General features: G+C 40.5%; 1 protein-coding gene across 2 annotated transcripts in view; it reads right to left on the reverse strand.

Annotated features, from left to right (window-relative positions):
* The window catches only part of CSMD1 (CUB and Sushi multiple domains 1), a 2,071,408-nt gene that overhangs the window by 335,814 nt on the left and 1,708,066 nt on the right, over positions 1 to 27,528 (reverse strand). For both annotated transcript variants that reach the window (XM_055349528.2, XM_055349527.2), the window contains exon 26: positions 13,785 to 13,987. In XM_055349528.2, the coding sequence (XP_055205503.2) occupies positions 13,785 to 13,987 (203 nt within the window). The remainder of the gene's footprint in view (positions 1 to 13,784; positions 13,988 to 27,528) is intronic.

The raw sequence follows: 27,528 nt of genomic DNA on the forward strand, positions 1-27,528 counted from the left end.
ACAGTTGTTCCTGCCCCAAGATTATTTTAAAGCAGTGAAAAAAAATGATCAGTTTTAATGAAGAAAATTTACCAGGTGATAGATTAAAAACTATGGTTACTTAACAAATGACTATTAAACTTTATAAAACTATTCTGCCTGATTTCCAACTGGTATCAAAATTTTAAGTGATCAAGAGTAAAAGAACTTTATCAAGAATTATAACACTTAACAGGTCGACACAGATGCAGCCCTTTTATTATATAGGTATAATGCGTTCTTTACTCATCAAAGCAAGTCTACAGTATCAAGTATTTCTGATAATAAACATACAAAAACCATTTATTTTAAACTATTTATCAACAGTGGATATAAAATAATCCAGAGGGGAAGGAACTTTGCTATTTGTATTAGTCTGTTTTCATGCTGCTGATAAAGACATACCCAAGACTGGGTAATTTATAAAGAAAAGAGTTTTAATTGACTCACAGTTTCACATGGCTGGGAAGGCCTCACAATTATGGCAGAAGGTAAGCAGGAGCAAGTCACATCTTTTTTTCTTATTTTTTCTTTATTTATTTATTATTATTATACTTTAAGTTTTAGGGTACATGTGCACATTGTGCAGGTTAGTTACATATGTATACATGTGCCATGCTGGTGCGCTGCACCCACTAACTCGTCATCTAGCATTAGGTATATCTCCCAATGCTATCCCTCCCCACTCCCGCCACCCCACAACAGTCACCAGAGTGTGATGTTCCCCTTCCTGTGTCCATGTGTTCTCATTGTTCAATTCCCACTTATGAGTGAGAATATGCGACGTTTGGTTTTTTGTTCTTGGGATAGTTTACTGAGAATGATGATTTCCAATTTCTTCCATGTCCCTACAAAGGACAAGAACTCATCATTTATTATGGCTGCATAGCATTCCATGGTGTATATGTGCCACATTTTCTTAATCCAGTCTATCATTGTTGGACATTTGGGTTGGTTCCAAGTCTTCGCTGTTGTGAATAATGCCGCAATAAACATATGTGTATATGTGTCTTTATAGCAGCATGATTTATAATCCTTTGGGTATATACCCAGTAATGGGATGGCTGGGTCAAATGATATTTCTAGTTCTAGATCCCTGAGGAATCGCCACACTGACTTCCACAATGGTTGAACTAGTTTACAGTCCCACCAACAGTGTAAAAGTGTTCCTATTTCTCCACATCCTCTCCAGCACCTGTTGTTTCTTGACTTTTTAATGATTGCCATTCTAACTGGTGTGAGATGGTATCTCATTGTGGTTTTCAATTTGCATTTCTCTGATAGCCAGTGATGATGAGCATTTTTTCATGTGTTTTTTGGCTGCATAAATGTCTTCTTTTGAGAAGTGTCTGTTCATGTCCTTTGCCCACTTTTTGATGGGGTTGTTTTTTTTTTTCTTGTAAATTTGTTTGAGTTCATTGTATACTGTGGATATTAGCCCTGTGTCAGATGAGTAGGTTGCAAAAGTTTTCTCCCATTTTGTAGGTTGCCTGTTCACTCTGATGGTAGTTTCTTTTGCTGTGCAGAAACTCTTCAGTTTAATTAGATCCCATTTGTCAATTTTGGCTTTTGTTGCCATTGCTTTTGGTGTTTTAGACATGAAGTCTTTGCCCATGCCTATGTCCTGAATGGTAATGCCTAGGTTTTCTTCTAGTGTTTTTATGGTTTTAGGTCTAACATGTAAGTCTTTAATCCATCTTGAATTGATTTTTGTATAAGGTGTAAGGAAGGGATCCAGTTTCAGCTTTCTACATGTGGCTAGCCAGTTTTCCCAGCACCATTTATTAAATAGGGAATCCTTTCCCCATTTCCTGTTTTTCTCAGGTTTGTCAAAGATCAGATGGTTGTAGATATGTGGCATTATTTCTGAGGGCTCTGTTCTGTTCCATTGATCTATATCTCTGTTTTGGTACCAGCACCATGCTGTTTTGGTTCCTGTAGCCTTTTAGCATAGTTTGAAGTCAGGTAGCGTGATGCCTCCAGCTTTGTTCTTTTGGCTCAGGATTGACTTGGCGATTCGGGCTCTTTTTTGGTTCCATATGAACCTCAAAGTAGTTTTTTCCAATTCTGTGAAGAAAATCATTGGTAGCTTGATGGGGATGGCATTGAATCTGTAAATTACCTTGGGCAGTATGGCCATTTTCACGATATTGATTCTTCCTACCCATGAGCATGGAATGTTCTTCCATTTGTTTGTATCCTCTTTTATTTCCTTGAGCAGTGGTTTGTAGTTCTCCTTGAAGAGGTCCTTCACATCCCTTGTAAGTTGGATTCCTAGGTATTTTATTCTCTTTGAAGCAATTGTGAATGGGAGTTCACTCATGATTTGGCTCTGTGTTTATCTGTTGTTGGTGTATAAGAATGCTTGTGATTTTTGTACATTGATTTTGTATCCTGAGACTTTGCTGAAGTTGCTTATCAGCTTAAGGAGATTATGGGCTGAGACAATGGGGTTTTCCAGATATACAATCATGTCGTCTGTAAACAGGGACAATTTGACTTCCTCTTTTCCTAATTGAACACACTTTATTTCCTTCTCCTGCCTAATTGCCCTGGGAAGAACTTCCAACACTAGGTTGAACAGGAGTGGTGAGAGAGGCATCCCTGTCTTGTGCCAGTTTTCAAAGGGAATGCTTCCAGTTTTTGCCCATTCAGTATGATATTGGCTGTGGGTTTGTCATAGATAGCTCTTATTATTTTGAGATACGTCCCATCAATACCTAATTTATTAAGAGTTTTTAGCATGAAGCGTTGTTGAATTTTGTCAAAGGCCTTTTCTGCATCTATTGAGATAATCATGTGGTTTTTGTCTTTGATTCTGTTTATATGTTGGATTACATTTATTGATTTGCATATATTGAACCAGCCTTGCATCCCAGGGATGAAGCCCACTTGATCATGGTGAATAAGCTTTTTGATGTGCTGCTGGATTCGGTTTGCCAGTATTTTATTGAGGATTTTTGCATCAATGTTCATCAAGGATATTGGTCTAAAACTCTCTTTTTTGGTTGTGTCACTGCCCGGCTTTGGTATCCGGATGATGCTGGCCTCATAAAATGAGTTAGGGAGGATTCCCTCTTTTTCTATTGATTGGAATAGTTTCAGAAGGAATGGTACCAGTTCCTCCTTGTACCTCTGGTAGAATTTGGCTGTGAATCCATCTGGTCCTGCACTCTTTTTCGTTGGTAAGCTATTGATTATCGCCACAATTTCAGCTCCTGTTTTTGGTCTATTCAGAGATTCAACTTCTTCCTGGTTTAGTCTTGGGAGAATGTATGTGTCGAGGAATTTATCCATTTCTCCTAGATTTTCTAGTTTATTTGCGTAGAGGTGTTTGTAGTATTCTCTGATGGTAGTTTGTATTTCTGTGGGATGGGTGGTGATATCCCCTTTATCGTTTTTTATTGCATCTATTTGATTCTTCTCTCTTTTTTTCTTTATTAGTCTTGCTAGTGGTCTACCAATTTTGTTGATCCTTTCAAAAAACCAGCTCCTGGATTCATTAATTTTTTGAAGGGTTTTTTGTGTCTCTATTTCCTTCAGTTCTGCTCTGATTTTAGTTATTTCTTGCCTTCTGCTAGTTTTGAATGTGTTTGCTCTTGCTTTTCTAGTTCTTTTAATTGTGATGTTAGGGTGTCAATTTTGGATCTTTCCTGCTTTCTCTTGTGGGCATTTAGTGCTATAAATTTCCCTCTACACACTGCTTTGAATGTGTCCCAGAGATTCTGGTATGTTGTGTCTTTGTTCTCATTGGTTTCAAAGAACATCTTTATTTCTGCCTTCATTTCGTTACGTACCCAGTAGTCATTCAGGAGCAGGTTGTTCAGTTTCCATGTAGTTGAGGTGTTTTGAGTGAGATTCTTAATCGTGACTTCTAGTTTGATTGCACTGTGGTCTGAGAGACAGTTTGTTATAATTTCTATTCTTTTATATTTGCTGAGGAGTGCTTTACTTCCAACTATGTGGTCAGTTTTGGAGTAGGAGTGGTGTGGTGCTGAAAAAAATGTATATTCTGTTGATTTGGGGTGGAGAGTTCTGTAGATGTCTATTAGGTCTACTTGGTGCAGACCTGAGTTCAGTTCCTGGGTATCCTTGTTGACTTTCTGTCTCGTTGATCTGTCTAAAGTTGACAGTGGGGTGTTAAAGTCTCCCATTATGAATGTGTGGGAATCTAGGTCTCTTTGTAGGTCACTCAGCACTTGCTTTATGAATCTGGGTGCTCCTGTATTGGGTGCATATATATTTAGGCGAGTTAGCCCTTCTTGTTGAATTGATCCCTTTACCATTAAGTAATGGCCTTATTTGTCTCTTTTGATCTTTGTTGGTTTAAAGTCTGTTTTATCAGAGACTAGGATTGCAACCCCTGCCTTTTTTTGTTTTCCATTTGCTTGGTAGATCTTCCTCCATCCTTTTATTTTGAGCCTATGTGTGTCTCTGCACGTGAGATGGGTTTCCTGAATACAGCACACTGATGGGTATTGACTCTTTATCCAATTTGCCAGTCTGTGTCTTTTAATTGGTGCATTTAGTCTATTTACATTTAAAGTTAATACTGTTATGTGTGAATTTGATCCTGTCATTTTGATGTTAGCTGGTTATTTTGCTCGTTAGTTGATGCAGTTTCTTCCTAGCCTTGATGGTCTTTACAATTTGGCATGATTTTGCTGTGGCTGGTACCGGTTGTTCCTTTGCATGTTTAGCACTTCCTTCAGGAGCTCTTTTAGTGAAGGCCTGGTGGTGACAAAATCTCTCAGCATTTGCTTGTCTGTAAAGTATTTTATTTCTCCTTCAGTTATGAAGCTTAGTTTGGCTGGATATGAAATTCTGGGTTGAAAATTCTTTTCTTTAAGCATGTTGAATATTGGCCCCCACTCTCTTCTGGCTTGTAGAGTTTCTGTCAAGAGATCTGCTGTTAGTCTGATGGGCTTCCCTTTGAGGGTAACCCAGCCTTTCTCTCTGGCTGCCCTTAACATTTTTTCCTTCATTTCAACTTTGGTGAATCTGACAATTGTGTGTCTTGGAGTTGCTCTTCTCAAGGAGTATCTTTGTGGCATTCTCTGTATTTCCTGAATGTGAATGTTGACCTGCCTTGCTAGATTGGGGAAGTTCTCCTGGATAATATCCTGCAGAGTGTTTTCGTACTTGGTTCCATTCTCCCCATCACTTTCAGGTACAACAGTCAGACGTAGATTCGGTCTTTTCACATAGTCCCATATTTCTTGGAGGCTTTGCTCATTTCTTTTTATTCTTTTTTCTCTAAACTTCCCTTCTCTCTTCATTTCATTCATTTCATCTTCCATCACTGATACCATTCCTTCCAGTTGATCGCATCGGCTCCTGAGGCTTCTGCATTCTTCACATAGCTCTCTAGCCTTGGTTTTCAGCTCCATCAGCTCCTTTAAGCACTTCTCTGTATTGGTTATTCTAGTTATACATTCTTCTAAATTTTTTTCCTAGTTTTCAACTTCTTTGCCTTTGGTTTGAACGTCCTCCTGTAGCTTGGAGTAATTTGATTGTCTGAAGCCTTCTTCTCTCAGCTCGTCAAAGTCATTCTCCGTTCAGCTTTGTTCCGTTGCTAGTGAGGAACTGTGTTCCTTTGGAGGAGGAGAGGCGCTCTGCTTTTTAGAGTTTCCAGTTTTTCTGCTCTGTTTTTTCCCCATCTTTGTGGTTTTATCTACTTTTGGTCTTTGATGATGGTGATGTACAGATGGGTTTTTGGTGTGGATGTCCTTTCTGTTTGTTAGTTTTCCTTCTAACAGACAGGACCCTCAGCTGCAGGTCTGTTGGAGTACCCGGCCGTGTGAGGTGTCAGTCTGCCTCTGCTGGGAGGTGCCTCCCAGTTAAGCTTCTCGGGGGTCAGGGGTCCGGGACCCACTTGAGGAGGCAGTCTTCCTGTTCTCAGATCTCCAGCTGCGTGCTGGGAGAACCACTGCTCTCTTCAAAGCTCAGATGGAAATTCAGAAACCACCAGTCTTCTGTGTTGCTCACGCTGGGAGCTGTAGACCGGAGCTGTTCCTGTTTGTTCATCTTGGCTCCTCCGACTCTAACTCACATCTTACATGGTGGCAGAGAAGAGAGAGCTTGTGCAGGGAAACTCCCATTTATAAAACCATCAGATCTCATGAGATTTATTCGCTATCATGAGAACAGCAGAAGAAAGACCTGATCCCATGATTCGATTACCTCCCACTGGGTCCCTCCCATGACACGTGGGAATTGTGGGAGCTACAATTCAAGATAAGATTTGGGTGGGGACACAGCCAAACCATATCATTATTAAAATAGCAGTTACATATTTATCATTAAAGGCTTTACTATGAAAATTTTGAATTAAGCTAAACTCAGTTACAAAGCACATTGTTTACAGTAGATGAAGAGGTATTCATTATGCAAAGTCATACTAATATTTTCAACATTTATGCACGTGGAAAATTTTCACGCATATCTAATTAGCAAACACTTGTTGCATATTGATTATATATCATGTTCTAGGAAAACAAAGACCATCTGCCCTCAAGTAACTTAATCTACTGTATTAATAAAATGGAAACCCACAATGGGCTAAGCACTATTATAGAAGTATAAACATTGTGTTTGGGAACTGGAAATGACAATATGATTGTCTTCGCTAAAGAAACCTTTGAATGTGAGATGGGCACACTGGAATTTCTTGTGCAACAAGGCGGGGAAGGCCAGTCCAGTGTGTAACAGGAACACACACCCCAGCTGAGAGAGGCTAGCATCTGAGTAGAGGTTTGTGTAGGCTTTGCCAGAGTGGAGGATGCTGATTGAGGATGATGTTGAAAATTGCTTAGGGGAAGTTTTCAGAGGATTTTGTGGCATTATTTTTGGCAGTGGGGAGAATGACAAGTCACTGTGGCTGAGATAAGAATATAGGGGAGAGTTCTGAGCAGAAGTGAGGCATTGCCCAAGTTGCTGCGGAAAAGGTTCACCTGGGTGCCTGTGCGCAGGTGGGCCAGAAAGTACGCAGGTGCAGGAAGAAGGAAGCCTGTGAGCAAGGCAGGGAGGCTCAGACCCCCAGCGGCCTAGACCAAGGCGGCAGGGCACAGGTTGGGAGAATTGGATTTTGGATCTATTTTGAATAGGGACTCCACTGAATGCATTGTTGGATTCTCTATGTGGTGTGAGATCTACAGAGGTCTAAAAATGGCTCCAGAAGTTTCATCCTGACAGCCTGAGCCACTGGCAGGATGGAGTTGGCTTTACCAAAACAGGGAAGATGTCAAGGGGCCCAGGATTGGGAAAAGCATGAACAAGGACTGTGGTTGAGTTTCAGGTGTTGAGTTGCCTCTCTGCATCTCTTCAGCAAAGCAGAGACATCAAGAAGGCAGGTGGACACTCAGGGGAGAAGGCTGGGAGGCTGGCTGGTGTTTCCTAAGGAGTACCAGAATTGGACATTTATTAACTAGTAATGGGATTGGGGGGATGAATTATGTCCGAGGGTTACATTAAACCACATGGAATTGCCAACATTCCATCATTTCTTACCTACAAAAATGACAATTTTATACAGTTCAAATTGGTACACATGAAAAGCTGAGTAAAAGAAAAGTAAGCAAGTGTCATTTCTGCAGAAACTTCCCTGGGTATCTTAATGTTTGTTGCTTCTTAAAAAATATATGGATAGAGAAGAAAGGGAGACCCAAGGACACGCCCTCCTGGCATCTGATCTTTAGAGTTTCAAGGGAAAAAATATATGAATCAGCCAAAGAGCCAATGATAGAGTGACCCTTGGAGTAAGGAGGAACAAGAGAGAACGATAAGATGAAAAACAATTGAAGAAAGAGTTTCAAGAAGAGAGAGTCAAATAAGTGTTTAAAAAGCTCCAATGTAACATGGAATTACAAGATAGAGAGGTAGTGCAACCCTGATGTTAAATTATTTTTTAAAATGTACTTCAGACTGTGCTTGGGAAAAATATGGTAATTCAAATGTGTTCAAGAAAACAAATATTCAGATAACTATTTTCTCTCCAATAATTTAATCACACCTCTAATGCTTATTTCACATGTTATTAACATAGAATCAAGTAAAAATAGCCTCCTAAAAAACCTCATTTAATACAATTGAATAAATGTCATTTTTTCTTGGAAACAATGGCCACACTTAAAACATCAATCATATGAGGAAAACATTTCTTTTTGAGTTCTATTTAAAAATTTTTAAAATCATAACTAATTCCAATGTTTTAAATTATAAAATTAGCATGGTTTATGAATCACAACACAATCTAATTTATAGGTAAAGTTCCTCGTTTTTTTTTGGTCCCAGGTTGATAAAGACAAAAAAATGAGAGATTTCCATCTTCCCACCCATATTCCCACCTACAAAAGAGTAGTGATGGCTTCTTGGGTGTGATGGACAGGCTCTTTTGCACTTTCTGAAGAGTTTCCCACCTTTGGCTTGGAAAGACACCAGCTTGATTTAGTTTCATGGCTGGATTCCCCAGTGAGGGGACGAATGTGGGTGGAGTGAGAGGGACATAACAGCCCAGTTTCTTCCTGCAATGAAGCAGGGTTACTGGGTCAGTTTCTTAATTACGACTGAGGGGTTATAGGAACCTTCTTTTCTAAAACTAGAAAACGAGGACATGATCTATTCCAGGTGTAGGAGTCAAATGTTTATCAGTTTCTCAGGGAGATGGAGACTGGTGCCCGATTCTCACTGGTTCCCAGAAGTGGAAAGCTACATTTTGTGGACAGTAGCTGAATGACTGGCTTTGGGGTGGTCAGACCAGCGTCTTCATGTTCCAGCCTGAGATTCTTAGAGAGAAACACATGAGATGAATTACTGTGGCCACCCAGACCAATGGCCCCCAAATGAGAGCAAGAGGGAATATAATGACTAGTGCAGAGGCAGGACCAGGTCCCTCTCTGTACTCACCACACTGAATCATCCTGCAACCCCCTTGCCATCCAAAATTGGCAGCAGGTTTTAAAAATAGACTGGTATTGGACTTCTTGTCAACTCGAATGCATGGGAGCTAGAACTGGATATAATTTGTCTTAGGAAAATGACTTTTATTTTACAGCCATGATTGTAGTACACTCACAGCCATTTCATATGCTTGCCAAGGTCCTTTACAGAACTGTATTTTTAAAATCCCACATGATACGTATGACAATCCCAGTGGGATAATTTGAGAGTTTCTTGCCTAAGGTTGGGTTTGGAAATTCTAGGAAGAAGGGATTGTATTAGTCTGCTCTCATGCAGCTAATAAAAACACACCTGAGACTGGGTGATTTATAAAGGAAAGAGGTTTAATTAACTCACAGTTCAGCATGGCTGGGGAGGCCTCAGGAAACTTACAATCATGGAGGAAGGTGAAGGGGAAGCAAAGCACTTTCTTCAGAGGGTGTTAGAAAGGAGAAGTGCAAGCAGGAGAAACGCCAGACACTTATAAAACCAACAGATATCATGAGACTCACCTATTGTCATGAGAACAGAATGGAGGAAACTGCCCTTATGATCCAGCCACCTCCACCTGGTCCCACCCTTGACACATATGGATTATATGAGCATTACAATTCAAGGTGAGATTTGGGTGGGGACGTAGAACCAAACCGTATCAGGAAGGTTACTTGGAATTAGTACAGAGATCTGGAAAGAGATGGTCAATGCAGCAGCTTGAGCAAAGCCGTCCGTGTTGATCTTGGGGCACAGCGGCCCCCGGGTTACCTGAAGAGAGGGGTACTAGGCCTCTTTGCCCTGACATGCCCTCCTACCCCATCTCTTCACCCTTGCTGGGGATTCTTGTTGGAATAACCCAAAACAGGTTTGCCTCGAGAGCCACAGAGTAGTTAAAGGAGGAGAAAATAGTAGATTTGGGGCCAAAGGGAAAATAAATGACATCCAGCGTGGAATTATGGAAGACAGAAATGTCCTTAGAAATTGATACTCTATCTTCATTTCATAAATAAAGTAAAAATAACAGAGACAAAAGGTCAGTCTCAAAGCATTAGAGGTCAAGATAGAAACTCACATTTCCAGAGTTACAGTCTAGACTATGCTTTTTAAATGTTGTACCACTCTTAGTTTTTATATCTTGTTTTTCCTTTCAATAAACTTCTAAAGACAATCTTGCAGAAAATCCTTCATTTAAATGCCTCAGAGTCAATGTTATATTCTAGCCCCTAAATGAGAATTTCTCAAAATTTATACCAGAATTTGGATTTATTAACTAGTGATAGGGTTGGAGGGATGGATCCTATCCAAGTGTCATGTGAAACCATGTGGAATTGCCAACATTCAATCATTTTTTACGTATAAAAATGACAATTTCATATGATTCAAACTAGTACACATGGAAAACTGAGTAAAAGAATAGTAAGTAAGTGTCATTTCTGTAGAAACTTTTATGGTGTCTTCATGGTTATTTCTTACTAAACATTAATATATTAATTATATGAGAAGAAACATTTCCATGATCCTCAAATAATTATAATAAAGAGTCATCTTCTTTTTTTCTACCCAAGTTAGAAAGATGTTCTCTGAAGAGAGAATCATGAATATGTAGAAAAAAAAGAAGTGATGGCCAGGTGTCAACAGTGATTGTTAAAACAGGAAGATTTTAAAAGGCCAGGAATAAAACGAAGTACATTCTTTCCACATAGTCCATGAACCCTCTTCTTAGATACCTAGTCAGGTGAACTGAAAACTTATGTCCACACAAAAACCTGCACACAGATGTTCAGAGGCAGCTTTAGGCATAATTGCCAAAATTTTGAAGCAACCCAGATGTCCTTCAATAAGAAAATGGGTAAACAGGCTGGGCGAGGTGGCTCACGCCTGTAATCCCAGCACTTTGGGAGGCTGAGGCAGGTGGATCACCTGAGGTAAGGAGTTTGACACCAGCCTGGCCAGGATAATGAAACCCTGTCTCGGCTAAAAATACAAAAAAGTAGCCAGGTGTGGTGGTGCATGTTTGTAATCCCAGCTACTCGGGAGGCTGAGGCAGGAGAATTCCTGGAACCCAGGAGGCAGAGGCTCCAGTGAGCCAAGATCGTGCCACTGCACTCCAGCCTGGGCGACAAAGCGAGACTCCATCTCAAGGAAAAAAAAGGGTAAATAAACTGTGGTATAACCAGTCAATAGAATATTATTCGGTGCTAAAAAGAAATGATCCGTAGAGTCATGAAAAGACCTGGAGCTTGAAAGTGTCTTACTAAGTGAAAGAAGACAACATGAAAGGCCACACACTGCGTGATTCTAACTCTGACTTTCAGGAAAAGACAAAACTATGGAGACAGTGAAAAGAGTGATTGCTAGGAATTAGGAGGAAGGAAGGGATGAATAGGCAGAACACAGGGGATTGTTAGGGCAGGGAAATGACTGTTTGTGATGTTATTACTACAGACACATTTTTCCAAACTCATTGATATGGTTTGGATCTGGGTCCCCACCCATGTTGAATTGTAATCCCCACTGTTGGAGGTAGGGCCTGGAGGGGGTGATTGGATCATGGGGGTAGTTTCTAATGGTTTAGCACTATCCCCCAGTGCTGTCTTCATGATAGAGTTCTCAGGAGATCTGGTTGCTTAAAAGCATGTAGCACCTTCCGCTTCACTCTGTCTTTCCCCTTCCCCGGCCGTGGAAGATGTGACTGCTTCCCCTTTACCTTCCGCCATGACTGTAAGTTTACTGAGGCCTTCCCAGCCATGCCTTCTGTACAGCTTGCTGAGCTGTGACTCAACTAAACCTCTTTTCTTGATAAATTACCCAGTCTCAGATAGTTCTTTACAGCAATATGAGGATGGAATAATATACACATGGAATGCATAACACCAAAAGTGAACCCGGAGAAAACTGTGGATATCGGCTGATAACGATGGGTCAGTGTAGGTTCACTGATTGCAACAAATGGACCACTCTGTGGGGATGTTGACAGGGATGAGGCTGTGTGCTGTGGACAGAGAGCACGTGGGAACTCTGTGCCTTCTACTCGATCTTACTGCCAGCGCAAAACTACCCTAAAAAAATAAAACCTGTTGAAAAAAATGCCTGGAGAATACAAAATGGAAAGAAGAGGAAAATGAACATAATCTCATACCTTTCTCAACTTTTTTGTTTTGCTAAATAAGGCCAATGAATCACAATTCTACCATCTGCTCTTGCCACCATTTCAAAAGATTAAGAAAATTTTATATCACAACAAAAAACAAGAGTGATATAATTTTGGAGTAAAGGAGTTTTTTTCCCCCAAGGCAGGATAGTTGGAACACTCTTACTTTCATTTTTTTGTGAAGGACCAGTGAAAATTTTACCATATACAAGTACTATTCCACAAGCACGTGTTTGCAAATCACTGTTCAGAGCACAGTGAAACCAGAGGTAAGAAATTGGGCAGACTATAACCAGAGGTAAGAAATTGTGCAGACTATAACCTCAATTTTATTAGCAACCTTTTAAAGCATTAAACTGACCTAAGTCAATTTTCTTATGTAAATCCTAAATATGACTTGTCAGTGAGCTGCCAAGAGATAAATTGAGTCTGAATGTGTTTGTGTGCAAATTCCACTTGTTTTATGATGATGGCTGACCTTGTGTGCTGCCCAATTATATGGCCTCTCTCCACGGTGCCATCCGAAGGGCACTAAAAGGCTGAACTGCCACAAAATATCTCCACTCCTTCCTTCTTCGGAAACCTTTCATCAAAAATGGGCTAGACAGCAAAAATGGGAACTATCGTTAGGAGATTATAGTTCACGTGTGCAGATGTGGTTTCACACTAGTAATTCAGCAGAGGTTCCTCTGTCATATTAGCTTCTTGAAACTTTATCCCTAAGGTGGAAAAAAATTCAAGGACCGTCCTGAACCGGGAAGTTGCAAGCAGAGAATCAAAGCGTGTTTGATTAGCAGGCTGTGTGCACAGAGACTTCATTACATAAAGAAAGTGTCAGACTGGGGCATGTAGGGAACCTGGAATCGGGGCTGGGTTAGGGGAACCCTGAAGATAGGTTCTACATTTATTTAGAGACCCACATCTGTCCTGCATCCAAGTCTACAAATTTACTGACTAATTGAAACCTTTAAAGTCGTACATTTTTGTTTCATGTAACTAAGTAGGTCCGTTGCCGGTCCTGATCTTATAATGAAAAGAATTCCCTAAAACAAGTTTTTCCTTTGATACTGACAGTGTTCAGAACCACTCCAAAATATGCAGTTTTGAGGAAACTGCAGAAGCAGGAAAGCCACTGCAGCCTCTGCTTGCCCCTTCTGCCCTGAAGCAGGCCATAGAATAATTCTCTGGCCTTCCTTGGAAGCAGGTCATGAAACCTTCATTCCAAAAGGACGCTCCTAGGATGCAGAGGAAAGGAATGAAGACAGACACACAGGGAAGAAGCTGAGCAAAGAAGATTTAAGTTCCTCCCCGTTTATCACCACTAAATTCTATCTTTTCATCCTCTAATCATACTTCTGCAGGACTATCCATTAAAACACACAATTTTCTCTCTTTCTTTGGGTCTTCATTTCTGAAGCTTCCAGTGGCATGCAAAATGCACATCAAATGAGTTTGGTTATGCATTTCTCTTCTTAACCTGGCTTCTGTTATCGCGGCCTCAGCCACGAACCCAGCAGTGGGGGAAGAGAACTCTTCTCTGCAACATGCATTTTCCTAACTTCAAATTAGGCTCAATAAATTGCATCTGTGTAAGGAGACGCTGGAGAATATACATGGAGGGAGATCTGTGTTTATGACAAGACTTTGATATCAAGGTCAAGAAGAAGCACGCTGTGCCACCTACTGGAGAACTGGATGGAGAAGCCAGACTTGCTGATGAAGAAGTCGCTGTCGAACTGCATGGTGAGTGAGTTGAAGGTGCTGTGGATGTCCTCCGGAAGGGCAGAGCCACTCCACTCCTTCAGCAGGATGTCACTGTCCACCGGCCCGTCCCAGACCTTGAGGATGTCGTGAGCCATCTCCGTGTCGAAAACAATGAAATGGAGGCTGCAAGAGAGAACACAGTAGCGCTACTTTCCGTGCATCGAGCGTGCCCTGACCCCAAAGCTGTAACGTAAGCAAGCTCATTTCGCTTTCACAAAACCCGCACCAAAATGTGCCTCGGTACTGTCTGACAATGAAGGATGAGGAAAATGAGGCTCACCGAAGGTAATTCAGGAGCGTGAATTAGGATAAAGCACACAGGGCCTCAGTCTGTCATGGACGGAGAGAGATAGGTGAGCTAGATGCTGAGCTATCCATTTTAGGATAAAAGGATTCCTTTTGAGACTTCCAGATCTCTGTATAATTTAAGCTTTCTACGGCACACAAACCAAATATAAGTTTGGCATTGACAGATGTGTTTGAAGCAGATGGAAGGCAGCTTTGGTGCAGTCAGTGTTGTTCACGAAATGCCCCGCTAGGTGGCAGCAGCCACACCAGGAGAAAAAAGCTTACTCTACAACGACCTTTTCTACCTGTGTCTCAATGCTCTGTTCTTGTGTTGTACTTGTTTCTAAAAATCATATTTTAAAACTTCATCATTTAAAATACCAACAGAAAGGCAAAAATGGGTAACATAAACCTCCTTCTTTACAAAATTTTACCATACTTCTATTAGACTTCCAGGTATTTTTCAGAGTGACTTAAAAATCTCTGTGCATAAGGACTGACATTCAGAGGCAGCAGGATCCATGTAGTCCTATTTACGGCCATTGAAGCAAAAAGGGTTTAGTTGAAACACCAACAAAAATTAGCAGGCCCTGAATGGGTCTGATTTACAGTTTTTTATTTCCTGCGTATTGCACACCGATTACAAGGGAGGTAAACTCACAGTGGACGACAAACAAAAAAAGTACCCACGAGCCTCAACTGCTTTGTTTTGCATATATTACATATTTAAGGAAAACACTTACGTCACCCTGTGTAAGGTATGGAATGTGTGGTGTATTCTTAAAATAATCAAGATAAATCATTAAATACAGAGAAAACTATAGCAGATAGTAGACCTTTGTTTTCCTACATTTTGCCCTATTTGTGTCAGAACTTTTTTTTTTTTTTTCTTGAGATGGAATCTCGCTCCCTCTCCCAGGCTGGAGTGCAGTGTCATGATCTTGGCTCACTGCAACCTTTACTTCCTTGGTTCAAGTGATTCTCCTGCCTCAGCCTCCCAAGTAGGTAGGACTACAAGCATGAGCTGTCATGTTCAGTTATTATTAGTATTATTATTTGTATTTATAGTAGAGACGGGGTTTCACCATGTTGACCAGGCTGGTCTTGAACTCCTCACCTCAGGTGATCCACCTGCCTCGGCCTCCCAAAGTGCTGTGATTACAGGCGTGAGCCACCATGCCCAGACCAGAACTTTTTATAAAACAAAAAATCTTACACATGCAACAATTTTTTGCCTCCACTCCACCAAATCATTGGTTCTTTCTCTTATCACACACTCTGAAGTTGTAATGTAATATCCCTATTTGTATATATATATATATATTTTATTATTATTATACTTTAAATTTTAAGGTAAATGTGCACAACGTGCAGGTTTGTTACATGTGTATACATGTGCCATGTTGGTGTGCTGCACCCATTAACTCGTCATTTAACATTAGATATATCTCTTAATGCTATCCCTCCCCGCTTCCCACAACAGGTCCTGGTGTGTGATGTTCCCCTTCCTGTGTCCATGTGTTCTCATTGTTCAGTTCCCACCTATGAGTGACAACATGAGGTGTTTGGTTTTTTGTCCTTGTGATAGTTTGCTGAGAATCATGGTTTCCACCTTCATCCATGTCCTTACAAAGGACATGAACTCATCATTTTTTATGGCTGCATAGTATTCCATGGTGTATATGTGCCACATTTTCTTAATCCAGTCTATCATTGTTGGACATTTGGGTTGGTTCCAAGTCTTTGCTATTGTGAATAATGCCGCTATAAACATACGTGTGCATGTGTCTTTATAGCAGCATGATTTATAATCCTTTGGGTATATACCCAGTAATGGGATGGCTGGGTCAAATGGTATTTCTAGTTCTAGATCTCTGAGGAATCGCCACACTGACTTCCACAATGGTTGAACTAGTTTACGGTCCCACCAACAGTGTAAAAGTGTTCCTATTTCTCCACATCCTCTCCAGCACCTGTTTTTTCCTGACTTGTTAATGATTGCCATTCTAACTGGTGTGAGATGGTATCTCATTGTGGTTTTGATTTGCATTTCTCTGATGGCCAGTGATGATGAGCATTTTTTCATGTGTCTTTTGGCTGCATAAATGTCTTCTTTTGAGAAGTGTCTATTCTTATCCTTCACCCACTTATTGAAGGGGTTGTGTTTTTCTTGTAAATTTGTTAGAGTTCATTGTAGATTCTGGATATTAGCCCTTTGACAGATGAGTAGATTGCAAAAATTTTCTCCCATTCTGTAGGTTGCCTGTTCACTCTGATGGTAGTTTCTTGTGCTGTGCAGAAGCTCTTTAGTTTATTTAGATCCCATTTGTCAATTTTGGCTTTTGTTGCCATTGCTTTTGGTGTTTTAGACTTGAAGTCCTTGCCCATGCCTATGTCCTGAATGGTATTGCCTAGGTTTTCTTCTAGGGTTTTTATGGTTTTAGGTCTAACATGTAAGTCTTTAATCCATCTTGAATTAATTTTTGTATAAGGTGTAAGGAAGGGATCCAGTTTCAGCTTTCTACATATGGCTAGCCAGTTTTCCCAGCACCATTTATTAAATAGGGAATCCTTTCCCCATTTCCTTTTTTTCTCAGGTTTGTGAAAGATCAGATAGTTGTAGATATGCAGCATTATTTCTGAGGGCTCTGTTCTATTCCATTGGTCTGTATCTCTGTTTTGGTACCAGTACCATGCTGTTTTGGTTCCTGTAGCCTTGTAGTATAGTTTGAAGTCAGGTAGCGTGATGCCTCCAGCTTTGTTCTTTTGGCTCAGGATTGACTTGGCAATGTGGGCTCATTTTTGGTTCCATATGAACTTTAAAGTAGTTTTTTCCAATTCTGTGAAGAAAGTCATTGGTAGCTTGATGGGGATGGCATTGAACCTATAAATTACCTTGGGCAGCATGGCCATTTTCACGATATTGATTCTTCCTACCCATGAGCATGGAATGTTCTTCCATTTGTTTGTATCCTCTTTTATTTCATTGAGCAGTGGTTTGTAGTTCTCCTTGAAGAGGTCCTTCACATCCCTTGTAAGTTGGATTCCTAGGTATTTTATTCTCTTTGAAGCAATTGTGAATGGGAGTTCACTCATGATTTAGCTCTCTGTTTGTCTGTTATTGCTCTATAAGAATGCTTGTGATTTTTGCACATTGATTTTGTATCCTGAGACTTTGCTGAAGTTGCCCATCAGCTTAAGGAGATTTGGGGCTAAGACGATGGGGTTTTCTCCATACACAATCACGTCATCTGCATACAGGGACAATTTGACTTGCTCTTTTCCTAATTGAATACTCTTTATTTCCTCCTGCTGCCTAATTGCCCTGGCCAGAACTTCCAACACTATGTTGAATAGGAGTGGTGAGAGAGGGCATCCCTGTCTTGTGCCAGTTTGCAAAGGGAATGCTTCCAGTTTATGCCTATTCGGTATGATATTGGCTGTGGGTTTGTCATAGATAGCTCTTATTATTTTGAGATACGTCCCATCAATACCTAATTTTTTGAGAGTTTTTAGCATGAAAGGTTGTTGAATTTTGTCAAAGGCCTTTTCTGCATCTATTGAGATAATCATGTGGTTTTTGTCGTTGGTTCTGTTTATATGCTGGATTACATTTATTGATTTTCATTTGTTGAACAAGCCATGCATCCCAGGGATGAAGCCCACTTGATCATGGTGGATAAGCTTTTTGATGTATTGCTGGATTCAGTTTGCCAGTATTTTATTGAGGATTTTTGCATCAATGTTCATCAGGGATATTGGTCTAAAGTTCTCTTTTTTTGTTATTTTTCTGCCAGGCTTTGGTATCAGGATGATGCTGGCCTCATAAAATGAGTGAGGGAGGATTCCCTCTTTTTCTATTGATTGGAATAGTTTCAGAAGGAATGGTACCAGCTCCTCCTTGTACCTCTGGTAGAATTCGGCTGTGAATCCATCTGGTCCTGGACTTTTTTTGGTTGGTAAGCTATTGATTATTGCCTCAATTTCAGACCCGTTATTGGTCTATTCAGAGATTCAACTTCTTCCTGGTTTAGTCTTGGGAGGATGTATGTGTCGAGGAATTCATCCGTTTCTTCTAGATTTTCTAGTTTATTTGCGTAGAGGTGTTTATTGTATTCTCTGATGGTAGTTTGTATTTCTGTGGGATGGGTGGTATCCCCTTTATCATTTTGTATTGTGTCTATATGATTCTTCTCTCTTTTCTTCTTTATTTGTCTTGATAGCGGTTTATCAATTTTGTTGATCTTTTCAAAAAACCAGCTCCTGGATTCATTGATTTTTTGAAGGGTTTTTCTTTTTTATAGACTAATTCCTATAATTGTATTTATTTTATTTTATTTTATTATTATACTTTAAGTTTTAGGGTACATGTGTACAACCTACAGGTTTGTTGCATGTGTATACATGTGCCATGTTGGTGTGCTACACCCATTAACTCATCATTTAACATTAGGTATATCTCCTAATGCTATCCCTCGCCACTCCCCCTACCCCACAACAGTCCCCAGTGTGTGATGTTCCCCTTCCTGTGTCCGTGTGTTGTGATTGTTCATTTCCCACCTATGAGTGAGAACATGTGGTATTTAATTTTTTGTCCTTGTGATGGTTTGCTGAGAATGATGGTTTCCAGCTTCATCCATGTCCCTACAAAGGACATGAACTCATCATTCTTTACGGCTGCATAGTATTCCATGGTGTATATGTGCCACATTTTCTTAATCCACTCTATCGTTGTTGGACATTTAGGTTGGTTCCAAGTCTTTGCTATTGTGAATAGTGCCGCTATAAACGTACGTGTGCATGTGTCTTTATAGCAGCATGATTTATAGTCTTTGGGTATATACCCAGTAATGGGATGGCTGGGTCAAATGGTATTTCTAGTTCTAGATCCCTGAGGAATCGCCACACTGACTTCCACAATGGTTGAACTAGTTTTCAGTCCCACCAACAGTGTAAAAGTGTTCCTGTCTCTCCACATCCTCTCCAGCACCTGTTTTTTCCTGACTTGTTAATGATCGCTATTCTAACTGGTGTGAGATGGTATCTCACTGTGGTTTTGATTTGCATTTCTCTGATGGCCAGTGATGATGAGCATTTTTTCATGTGTTTTTTGGCTGCATAAATGTCTTCTTTTGAGAAGTGTCTGTTCATCTCCTTCACTCATGTTTTGATGGGGTTGTTTGTTTTTTTCTTGTAAATTAGTTTGAGTTCATTGTAGATTGTGCATATTAGCCCTTTGTCAGATGAGTAGGTTGCAATAATTTTCTCCCATTCTGTAGGCTGCCTGTTCACTCTAATGGTAGTTTCTTTTTCTGTGCAGAAGCTCTTTAGTTTAATTAGATCCCATTTGTCAATTTTGGCTTTTGTTGCCATTGTTTTTGGCATTTTAGACATGAAGTCCTTGCCTATGCGTATGTCCTGAATGGTATTGCTTAGGTTTTCTTCTAGGGTTTTTATAGTTTTAGGTCTAACATTTAAGTCTTCAATCCATCTTGAATTAATTTTTGTATAAGGTGTAAGGAAGGGATCCAGTTTCAGCTTTCTACATATGGCTAGCCAGTTTTCCCAGCACCATTTATTAAATAGGGAATGCTTTCCCCATTGCTTGTTTTTGTCAGGTTTGTCAAAGATCAGATAGATGTAGATATGCAGCATTATTTCTGAGGGCTCTGTTCTGTTCCATTGGTCTGAATCTCTGTTTCGGTACCAGTACCATGCTGTTTTGGTTACTGTAGCCTTGTAGTATAGTTTGAAGTCAGGTAGCGTGATGCCTCCAGCATTGTTCTTTTGGCTTAGGATTGACTTGGTGATTCAGGCTCTTTTTTGGTTCCATATGAACTTTGAAGTAGTTTTTTCCAATTCTGTGAAGAAAGTCATTGGTAACTTGAAAGGGATGTCATTGAATCTATAAATTACCTTGGGCAGTATGGCCATTTTCATGATATTGATTCTTCCTACATATGAGCATGGAATGTTCTTCCATTTGTTTGTATCCTCTTTTATTTTATTGAGCAGTGGTTTGTAGTTCTCCTTGAAGAGGTCCTTCACATCCCTTGTAAGTTGGATTTGTAGGTATTATATTCTCTTTGAAGCAATTGTGAATGGGAGTTCACTCATGATTTGGCTCTCTGTTTGTCTGTTATTGGTGTATAAGAATGCTTGTGATTTTTTTACATTGATTTTGTATCCTGAGACTTTGCTGAAGGTGCTTATCAGCTTAAGGAGATTTTGGGCTGAGACAATGGGATTTTCTAGATATACAATCGTGTCATCTGCAAACAGAGACAATTTGACTTCCTCTTTTCCTAATTGAATACCCTTTATTTCCTTCTCCTGCCTAATTGCCCTGGCCAGAACTTCCAACACTAGGTTGAATAGGAATGGTGAGAGAGGGCATCCCTGTCTTGTGCCTGTTTTCAAAGGGAATGCTTCCAGTTTTTCCCATTCAGTATGATATTGGCTGTGGGTTTGTCATAGATAGCTCTTATTATTTTGAGATACATCCCATCAATACCTAATTTTTTGAGAGTTTTTAGCATGAAGCATTGTTGAGTTTTGTCAAAGGCCTTTTCTGCATCTTTTGAGATAATCATGTGGTTTTTGTCGTTGGTTCTGTTTATATGCTGGATTACATTTATTGATTTTCGTATGTTGAAGCAGCCTTGCATCCCAGGGATGAAACCCACTTGATCATGGTGGATTAGCTTTTTGATGTGCTTCTGGATTCAGTTTGCCAGTATTTTATTGAGGATTTTTGCATCGATGTTCATCAGGGATATTGGTCTAAAATTCTCTTTTTTTGTTGTGTCTCTGTCAGGCTTTGCTTTCAGGATGATGCTGTCCCCATAAAATAAGTTAGGGAGGATTCCCTCTTTTTCTATTGATTGGAATAATTTCATAAGGATTGGTAGCAGCTCCTCTTTGTACCTCTGGTAGAATTCGACTGTGAATCCATCTGGTCCTGGACTTTTTCTTGGTTGGTAAGCTATTGATTATTGCCTCAATTTCAGACCCATTATTGGTCTATTCAGAGATTCAGCTTCTTCCTGGTTTAGTCTTGGGAGGATGTATGTGTCGAGGAATTTATCCATTTTTTCTAGATATTCTAGTTCATTTGCATAGAGCTGTTTATAGTATTCTCTGATGGTAGTTTGTGTTTCTGTGGGATCGGTGGTGATATCCCCTTTATCATTTTTTATTGTGTCTGTTTGATTCTTCTCTCTTTTCTTCTTTATTTGTCTTGCTAGCGGTTTATCAGTTTTGTTGATCTGTCCAAAACGTCAGCTCCTGGATTCATTGATTTTTATTAAGGGTTTTTTGCGTCTCTATTTCCTTCAGCTCTGCTCTGATCTTAGTTATTTCTTGCCTTCTGCTACCTTTTGAATGTGTTTGTTCTTGCTTTTCTAGTTCTTTTAATTCTGATGTTAGGGTGTCAATTTTAGATCTTTCGTGCTTTCTCTTGTGGGCATTTAGTGCTATAAATTTCCCTCTACACACTGCTTTGAATGTGTCCCAGAGATTCTGGTATGTTGTGTCTTTGTTCTCGTTGGTTTCAAAGAACATCTTTATTTCTGCCTTCATTTCATTATTTACCCAGTAGTCATTCAGGAGCAGGTTGTTCAGTTTCCATGTAGTTGAGCGGTTTTGAATGATTTTCTTAATCCTGAGTTCTAGTTTGATTGCAGTGTGGTCTGAGAGACAGTTTGTTATAATTTCTGTTCTTTTACATTTGCTGAGGAGTGCTTTACTTCCAACTATGTGGTCAGTTTTGGAGTAGGTGTGGTGTGGTGCTGAAAAGAATGTATATTCTGTTGATTTGGGGTGGAGAGTTCTGTAGATGTCTATTAGGTCTGCTTGGTGCAGAGCTGAGTTCAATTCCTGGGTATCGTTGTTAACTTTCTGTCTCGTTGATCTGTCTAATGTTGACTGTGGGGTGTTAAAGTCTCCCATTATTATTGTGTGGGAGTCTGAGTCTCTTTGTAGGTGTCTAAGGACTTGCTTTAAGAATCTGGGTGCTGCTGTATTGGGTACATATATATTTAGGAGAGCTAGCTTTTCTTGTTGAATTGATCCCTTTACCATTATGTAATGGCCTTTTTTGTCTCTTTTCATCTTTGTTGGTTTAAAGTCTGTTTTATCAGAGACTAGGATTGCAACCCCTGCCTTTTTTGTTTTTCATTTGCTTGGTAGATCTTCCTCCATCCTTTTATTTTGAGCCTATGTGTGTCTCTGCATGTTAGATGGGTTTCCAGAATAGAGCACACTGATGGGTCTTGACTCTTTATTCAGTTTCTCAGTGTGTGTCTTTTAATTGGAGCATTTAGCCCATTTACATTTAAGGTTAATATTGTTATGTGTGAATTTGATCCTGTCATTATGATGTTAGCTGGTTATTTTGCTCGTTAGTTGATGCAGTTTCTTCCTAGTCTCGATGGTCTTTCCATTTTGGCATGATTTTGCAGTGGCTGGTACCGGTTGTTCCTTTCCATGTTTAGTGCTTCCTTCAGGAGCTCTTTTAGTGGAGGCCTGGTGGTGACAGAATCTCTCAGCATTTGCTTGTCTGTAAAGGATTTTATTTCTCCTTCACTTAGGAAGCTTAGTTTGGCTGGATATGAAATTCTGGGTTGAAAATTCTTTTCTTTAAGGATGTTGAATATTGGCCCCCACTCTCTTCTGGCTTGCAGAGTTTTTGCTGAGAGATGCGCTGTTGGTCTGATGGGCTTCCCTTTGTGGGTAACCCGACCTTTCTCTGTGGCTGCCTTTAACATTTTTTCCTTCATTTCAACTTCGGTGAATCTGACACTTATGTGTCTTCGAGTTGCTCTTCTCGAGGAGTATCTTTGTGGCATTGTCTGGGTTTCCTGAATTTGAATGTTGGCCTGCCTTGCTAGATTGGGGAAGTTCTCCTGGTTAATATCCTGCAGAGTGTTTTCCAACTTGGTTCCATTCTCCCTGTCACTTTCAGGTACACCAATCAGACGTAGATTTGGTCTTTTCACATAGTCCCATATTTCTTGAAGGCTTTGTTTCTTTTTATTCTTTTTTTCTCTAAACTTCTCTTCTTGCTTCATTTCATTCATTTCATCTTCCATCACTGATACCTTGTCTTCCCGTTGATTGAATCGGCTGCTGAGGCTTGTGCATTTGTCACGTAGTTTTCGTGCCTTGGTTTTCTGCTCCATCAGGTCCTTTAAGGACTTCTGTGCATTGGTTATTCTAGTTAGCCATTCGTTTAATTTTTTTTCAAGGTTTTTAACTTCTTTGCCATGGATTCAAACTTCCTCCTGTAGCTCGGAGTAGTTTGATCATCTGAAGCCTTCTTCTCTCAACTTGTCAAAGTCCTTCTCCATCCAGCTTTGTTACATTGCTGGTGAGGAGCTGCGTTTCTTTGGAGGAGGAGAGGTGTTCTGATTTTTAGTTTGCAGTTTTTCTGCTCTGTGTTTTCCCCATCTTTGTGGTTTTATCCACCTTTGGTCTTTGATGATGACGATGTACAGATGGGGTTTTGGTGTGGATGTCCTTTCTGTTTGTCAGTTTTCCTTCTAACAGTCAGGACCCTCAGCTGCACATCTGTTGGAGTTTGCTGGAGGTCCACTCTGGACCCTGTTTGCCTGGGTATCAGCAGCAGAGGCTGCAGAACAGCAGTTGTTGGTGAACAGCAAATGTTGCTGTCTGATCATTCCTCTGGAAGTTTTGTCTCAGAGGAGTACCAGGCCGTGTGAGGTGTCAGTCGGCCCCTACTGGGGGGTGCCTCCCAGTTAGGCTACTCAGGGGTCAGGGACCCCCTTGAGGAGGCAGTCTGTCTGTTCTCAGATCTCAAGGTGCGTGCTGGGAGATCCACTACGCTCTTCAAAGCTGTCAGACAGGGACATTTAAGTCTGCAGAGGTTTCTGCTGCCTTTTGTTTGTCTGTGCCCTGCTCCCAGAGGTGGAGTCTACAGAGGCAGGCAGGCTTCCTTGAGCTGTGGTGGGCTCCACCCAGTTCAAGCTTCTGGGTCGCTTTTTTTATTCACTCAAGTCTTGGCAATGGCCGTCGCCCCTCCCCCAGCCTTGCTGCAGCCTTGCAGTTTGATCTCAGACTGCTGTGCTAGCATTGAGTGAGGCTCCGTGGGGGTAGGACCCTCTGAGCCATGCATGGGATATAATCTCCTGGTGTGCCATTTGCTAAGACTGTTGGAAAAGCAAGCCCAGTATTAGGGTGGGAGTGACCCGATTTTCCATGTGCCATCTGTCATCCCTTTCTTTGACTAGGATAGGGAATTCCCTGACCCCTTGCACTTCCTGGGTGAGGTGATGCCTCCCCCTGCTTTGGCTCCCGCTTGGTGGGCTGCACCCATTGTCCTGCACCCACTTTCCGACACTCCCCAGTGAGATGTACCTGGTACCTTAGTTGGAAATGCAGAAATCACCTGTCTTCTGCATCGCTCATAGTGGGAGCTGTAGACTGGAGCTGTTCCTATTTGGCCATCTTGGCTCCACCCGTCTCATTTATATTTTTATAAGCTTCATATGTGTGTGTATTTGTATTCCTAAACAATATATAGTACTACTCTGTGTGTTTAAGAGTAGTTACATATTAAATATTACTTGACATGCATGTGCTTGTATCACTTTCAATTTGCTTTTATTTTATTTATTTATTTTATTTTATTTGAGATGGAGTCTTGCTCTGTTGCCCAGGTTGGAGTGCAGTGGGGTGATCTTGGCTCACTGCAAGCTCTGCCTCCTGGGTTCACGCCATTCTCCTGCCTCAGCCTCCCTAGTAGCTAGGGCTACAGGTGCCCACCACCATGCCTGGCTAATTTTTTTGTATTTTTTAGTAGAGACGGGGTTTCACTGTGTTAGCCAGGAAGGTCTCGATTTCCTGACCTTGTGATCCACCCGCCTCTGCCTCACAAAGTGCTGGGATTAGAGGTGTGAGCCACTGAGTCCAGCCTCAATTTGCTTTTGTACTATTATGGGAGAGACCGTTATACTGAAAAAAAGGTAGAACTTTGTTAATTTACTTTAAAACTGTAAGCATTTTATTTTCCTATTTCCTTACTAAAGGTCAGTTTGTTTCTACATTTTAATTTTGACACATGGTACCGCACTGGATATTCCACTGTACTAATCCAAGGATCTTTCTAGGCCGGCATGATAAAGCGGATTTCCTAACTCGCTCTCTCTGGGATGCTAACTGCTTTGGTCCAGGGTAATGTATGTATTGCCCTTGATTTATTATATCTTCAGCAATACCTGATTACCATCAGACTAAGAGTTGTACATATATATAGAAAATTTGATGGTTGTGGAATGGTGTCTTGTTTAAATTACTTTCCCTGATCACTCATAAAGTTAATCATCATTTTGCATCTCTAAGACATTCCCTTTTTGATTTGGTTCAATAATTCAACATTTACTCGGCACTAAGAGTGTACTGAGTGCACTTCGAGGAACTTTGCGTACATCTGCCAAGTTGAGTTCTGCCTTCGTGGAGTTCGTGTTGTACAGGGAAGAGACAGGCAAACCACAGCATCCATAATAATACAAGGAAGAGACAGGCAGTCCACAGTACCCATAACAAATGAGTGAAGAATACGGAATGTGAGTAGGTGGTAAATGCAATTGAAGAAATAAAAAAGTAGACAGGAAAATAATCACTGGGATACTAATTCTTAGGGGAGGAAGGAGAAGCCTGAAGTATTAAATGGGGTGGTTAGGCTAAGCCATCTTGATGGAGGCAGATTTCTGTGCAGCCTTGAAGGAGTTAAGGGTGTTTGTAGCATCCAGTGAGATGTAAGAATTCAGCCAAGCAGAAGCCCCACGTAAGGGGCATACCGTCCGCATTTGAGGACACCCAGGAGCCAGTGCAGCAAGAGCGGAGAAAAGGGGGACTGGGAAGGAAGAGCTGAGAGCAGAGAAGAATGGGGGTTGTGAATTGGATGGTGGGAGAGAGGTGCCTATGCACAGAGGGCTTTGTAGGCTGTTTTAAGGATGATATACCAATGCGGGATTTTAAGGATGATATACCAAGGCAGGAGTCCTCACCAACAATTTAAAGAACTGTCCGTGCTTGCTTGCTCTGTTGACAACATGCCATGGAAGGAAAATGACACTCTGTCAACGTTTTGAGTAATCCAAGGAAGTGGCGTATTTGCTGAGATGAGCTGAACGTGGAGGTACCGAGGCACTGGTCAGGTCCTGGATACGTTTTGAAGGGAGAGAAAACAGGCTTGGAAGAGGTGTGCGTGAGGTGAGGATGCGCTGGCCCTGTAAGTTTGTCCCTCAGAAACCGGAAAAGTGGAGTTGTCATCCACTGAACTGAGAAACGGTGCAATATGTTTATGGGATGGGGAAAATCAGAGTTTCTGTTTTGGACCTGTTGAGTTTAAGTTGTCAACTAGACATAGATGGAGGGGTATGTAGGTAGCTGTTCACGTAAGTTGGAGTTTCAGAGAGAAGTCAGAGTGGAGAAAATAAACATGTATGTCTTCAACAAAGAAATGGTTTATAAACTATAGGACTGGATGAAATCTTCGAAGGTCTTAGGTGGACAAGAGGACTATGGATTCTGAAGTACCTGGTCACATATGTTTGCCATTAAGCAGAAAGCATCCTAGAGCTGGAAATAATTCTAATAAAAAATGTGCAGGACTTTCACCCAGAAAACTGCAAAACATCATTGAGACAAATCATACAAAACCTAAATAAATGGAGAGGTATACAACATCAAGGACCAGAAAGTTCAGTATTACAAAAGATGTCAGTTTTCCCCAGAATGATCTATTGATGTCATGGGATATCAATAAAAATCCAGGCAATTTCTCTTGTAAAAAATTATGAGTGTTTCTGAAATTCATATGGAAGTGCAGAAGGCCAAGAATAGTCACAGTGATCTATATGAAGAAGAACAAAGCTATATTATGATACTGGGTATCAAGATGTATTATAAAGTAAATCAGGAATTAAGTTAGGTTTTGTACTAGATAAGCAAATAGATCAATGAAATGGAATACAGTTTGGAAACAGATCTGCATAGATCTAGTTGTCTAGTTAATTACTGATTTGTACTATAGTGCAATAAAGAAATAAATCACTTCAGCAAATTGTCAATTGAACTTAACTATGGACAAAAATCTGTGACACTTCAGTCTCCATACGATACACAAAAATTTATCCCCAGTGGAATAGAGATGTAAATGTGAAAGGTAAATTAAGTTTTTTAGAAGAAAACCTAAGATAATATTTGTATAGCTTTGGGGAGGGAGGAGCTAGCAATCTGGACACAAAATCACTAAAGCCAACCTTAACAAAGTTTGTGGCATAGCATACATTTAAATATAGTTTAAAAATTTGCTAACCGTAAAGAAAAAAAATGAGTAAAAATTATTATGA

The sequence above is a fragment of the Gorilla gorilla genome, chromosome 7, assembly GCF_029281585.2.
Source record: "Gorilla gorilla gorilla isolate KB3781 chromosome 7, NHGRI_mGorGor1-v2.1_pri, whole genome shotgun sequence".
Taxonomy (NCBI): Eukaryota; Metazoa; Chordata; class Mammalia; order Primates; family Hominidae; genus Gorilla; species Gorilla gorilla.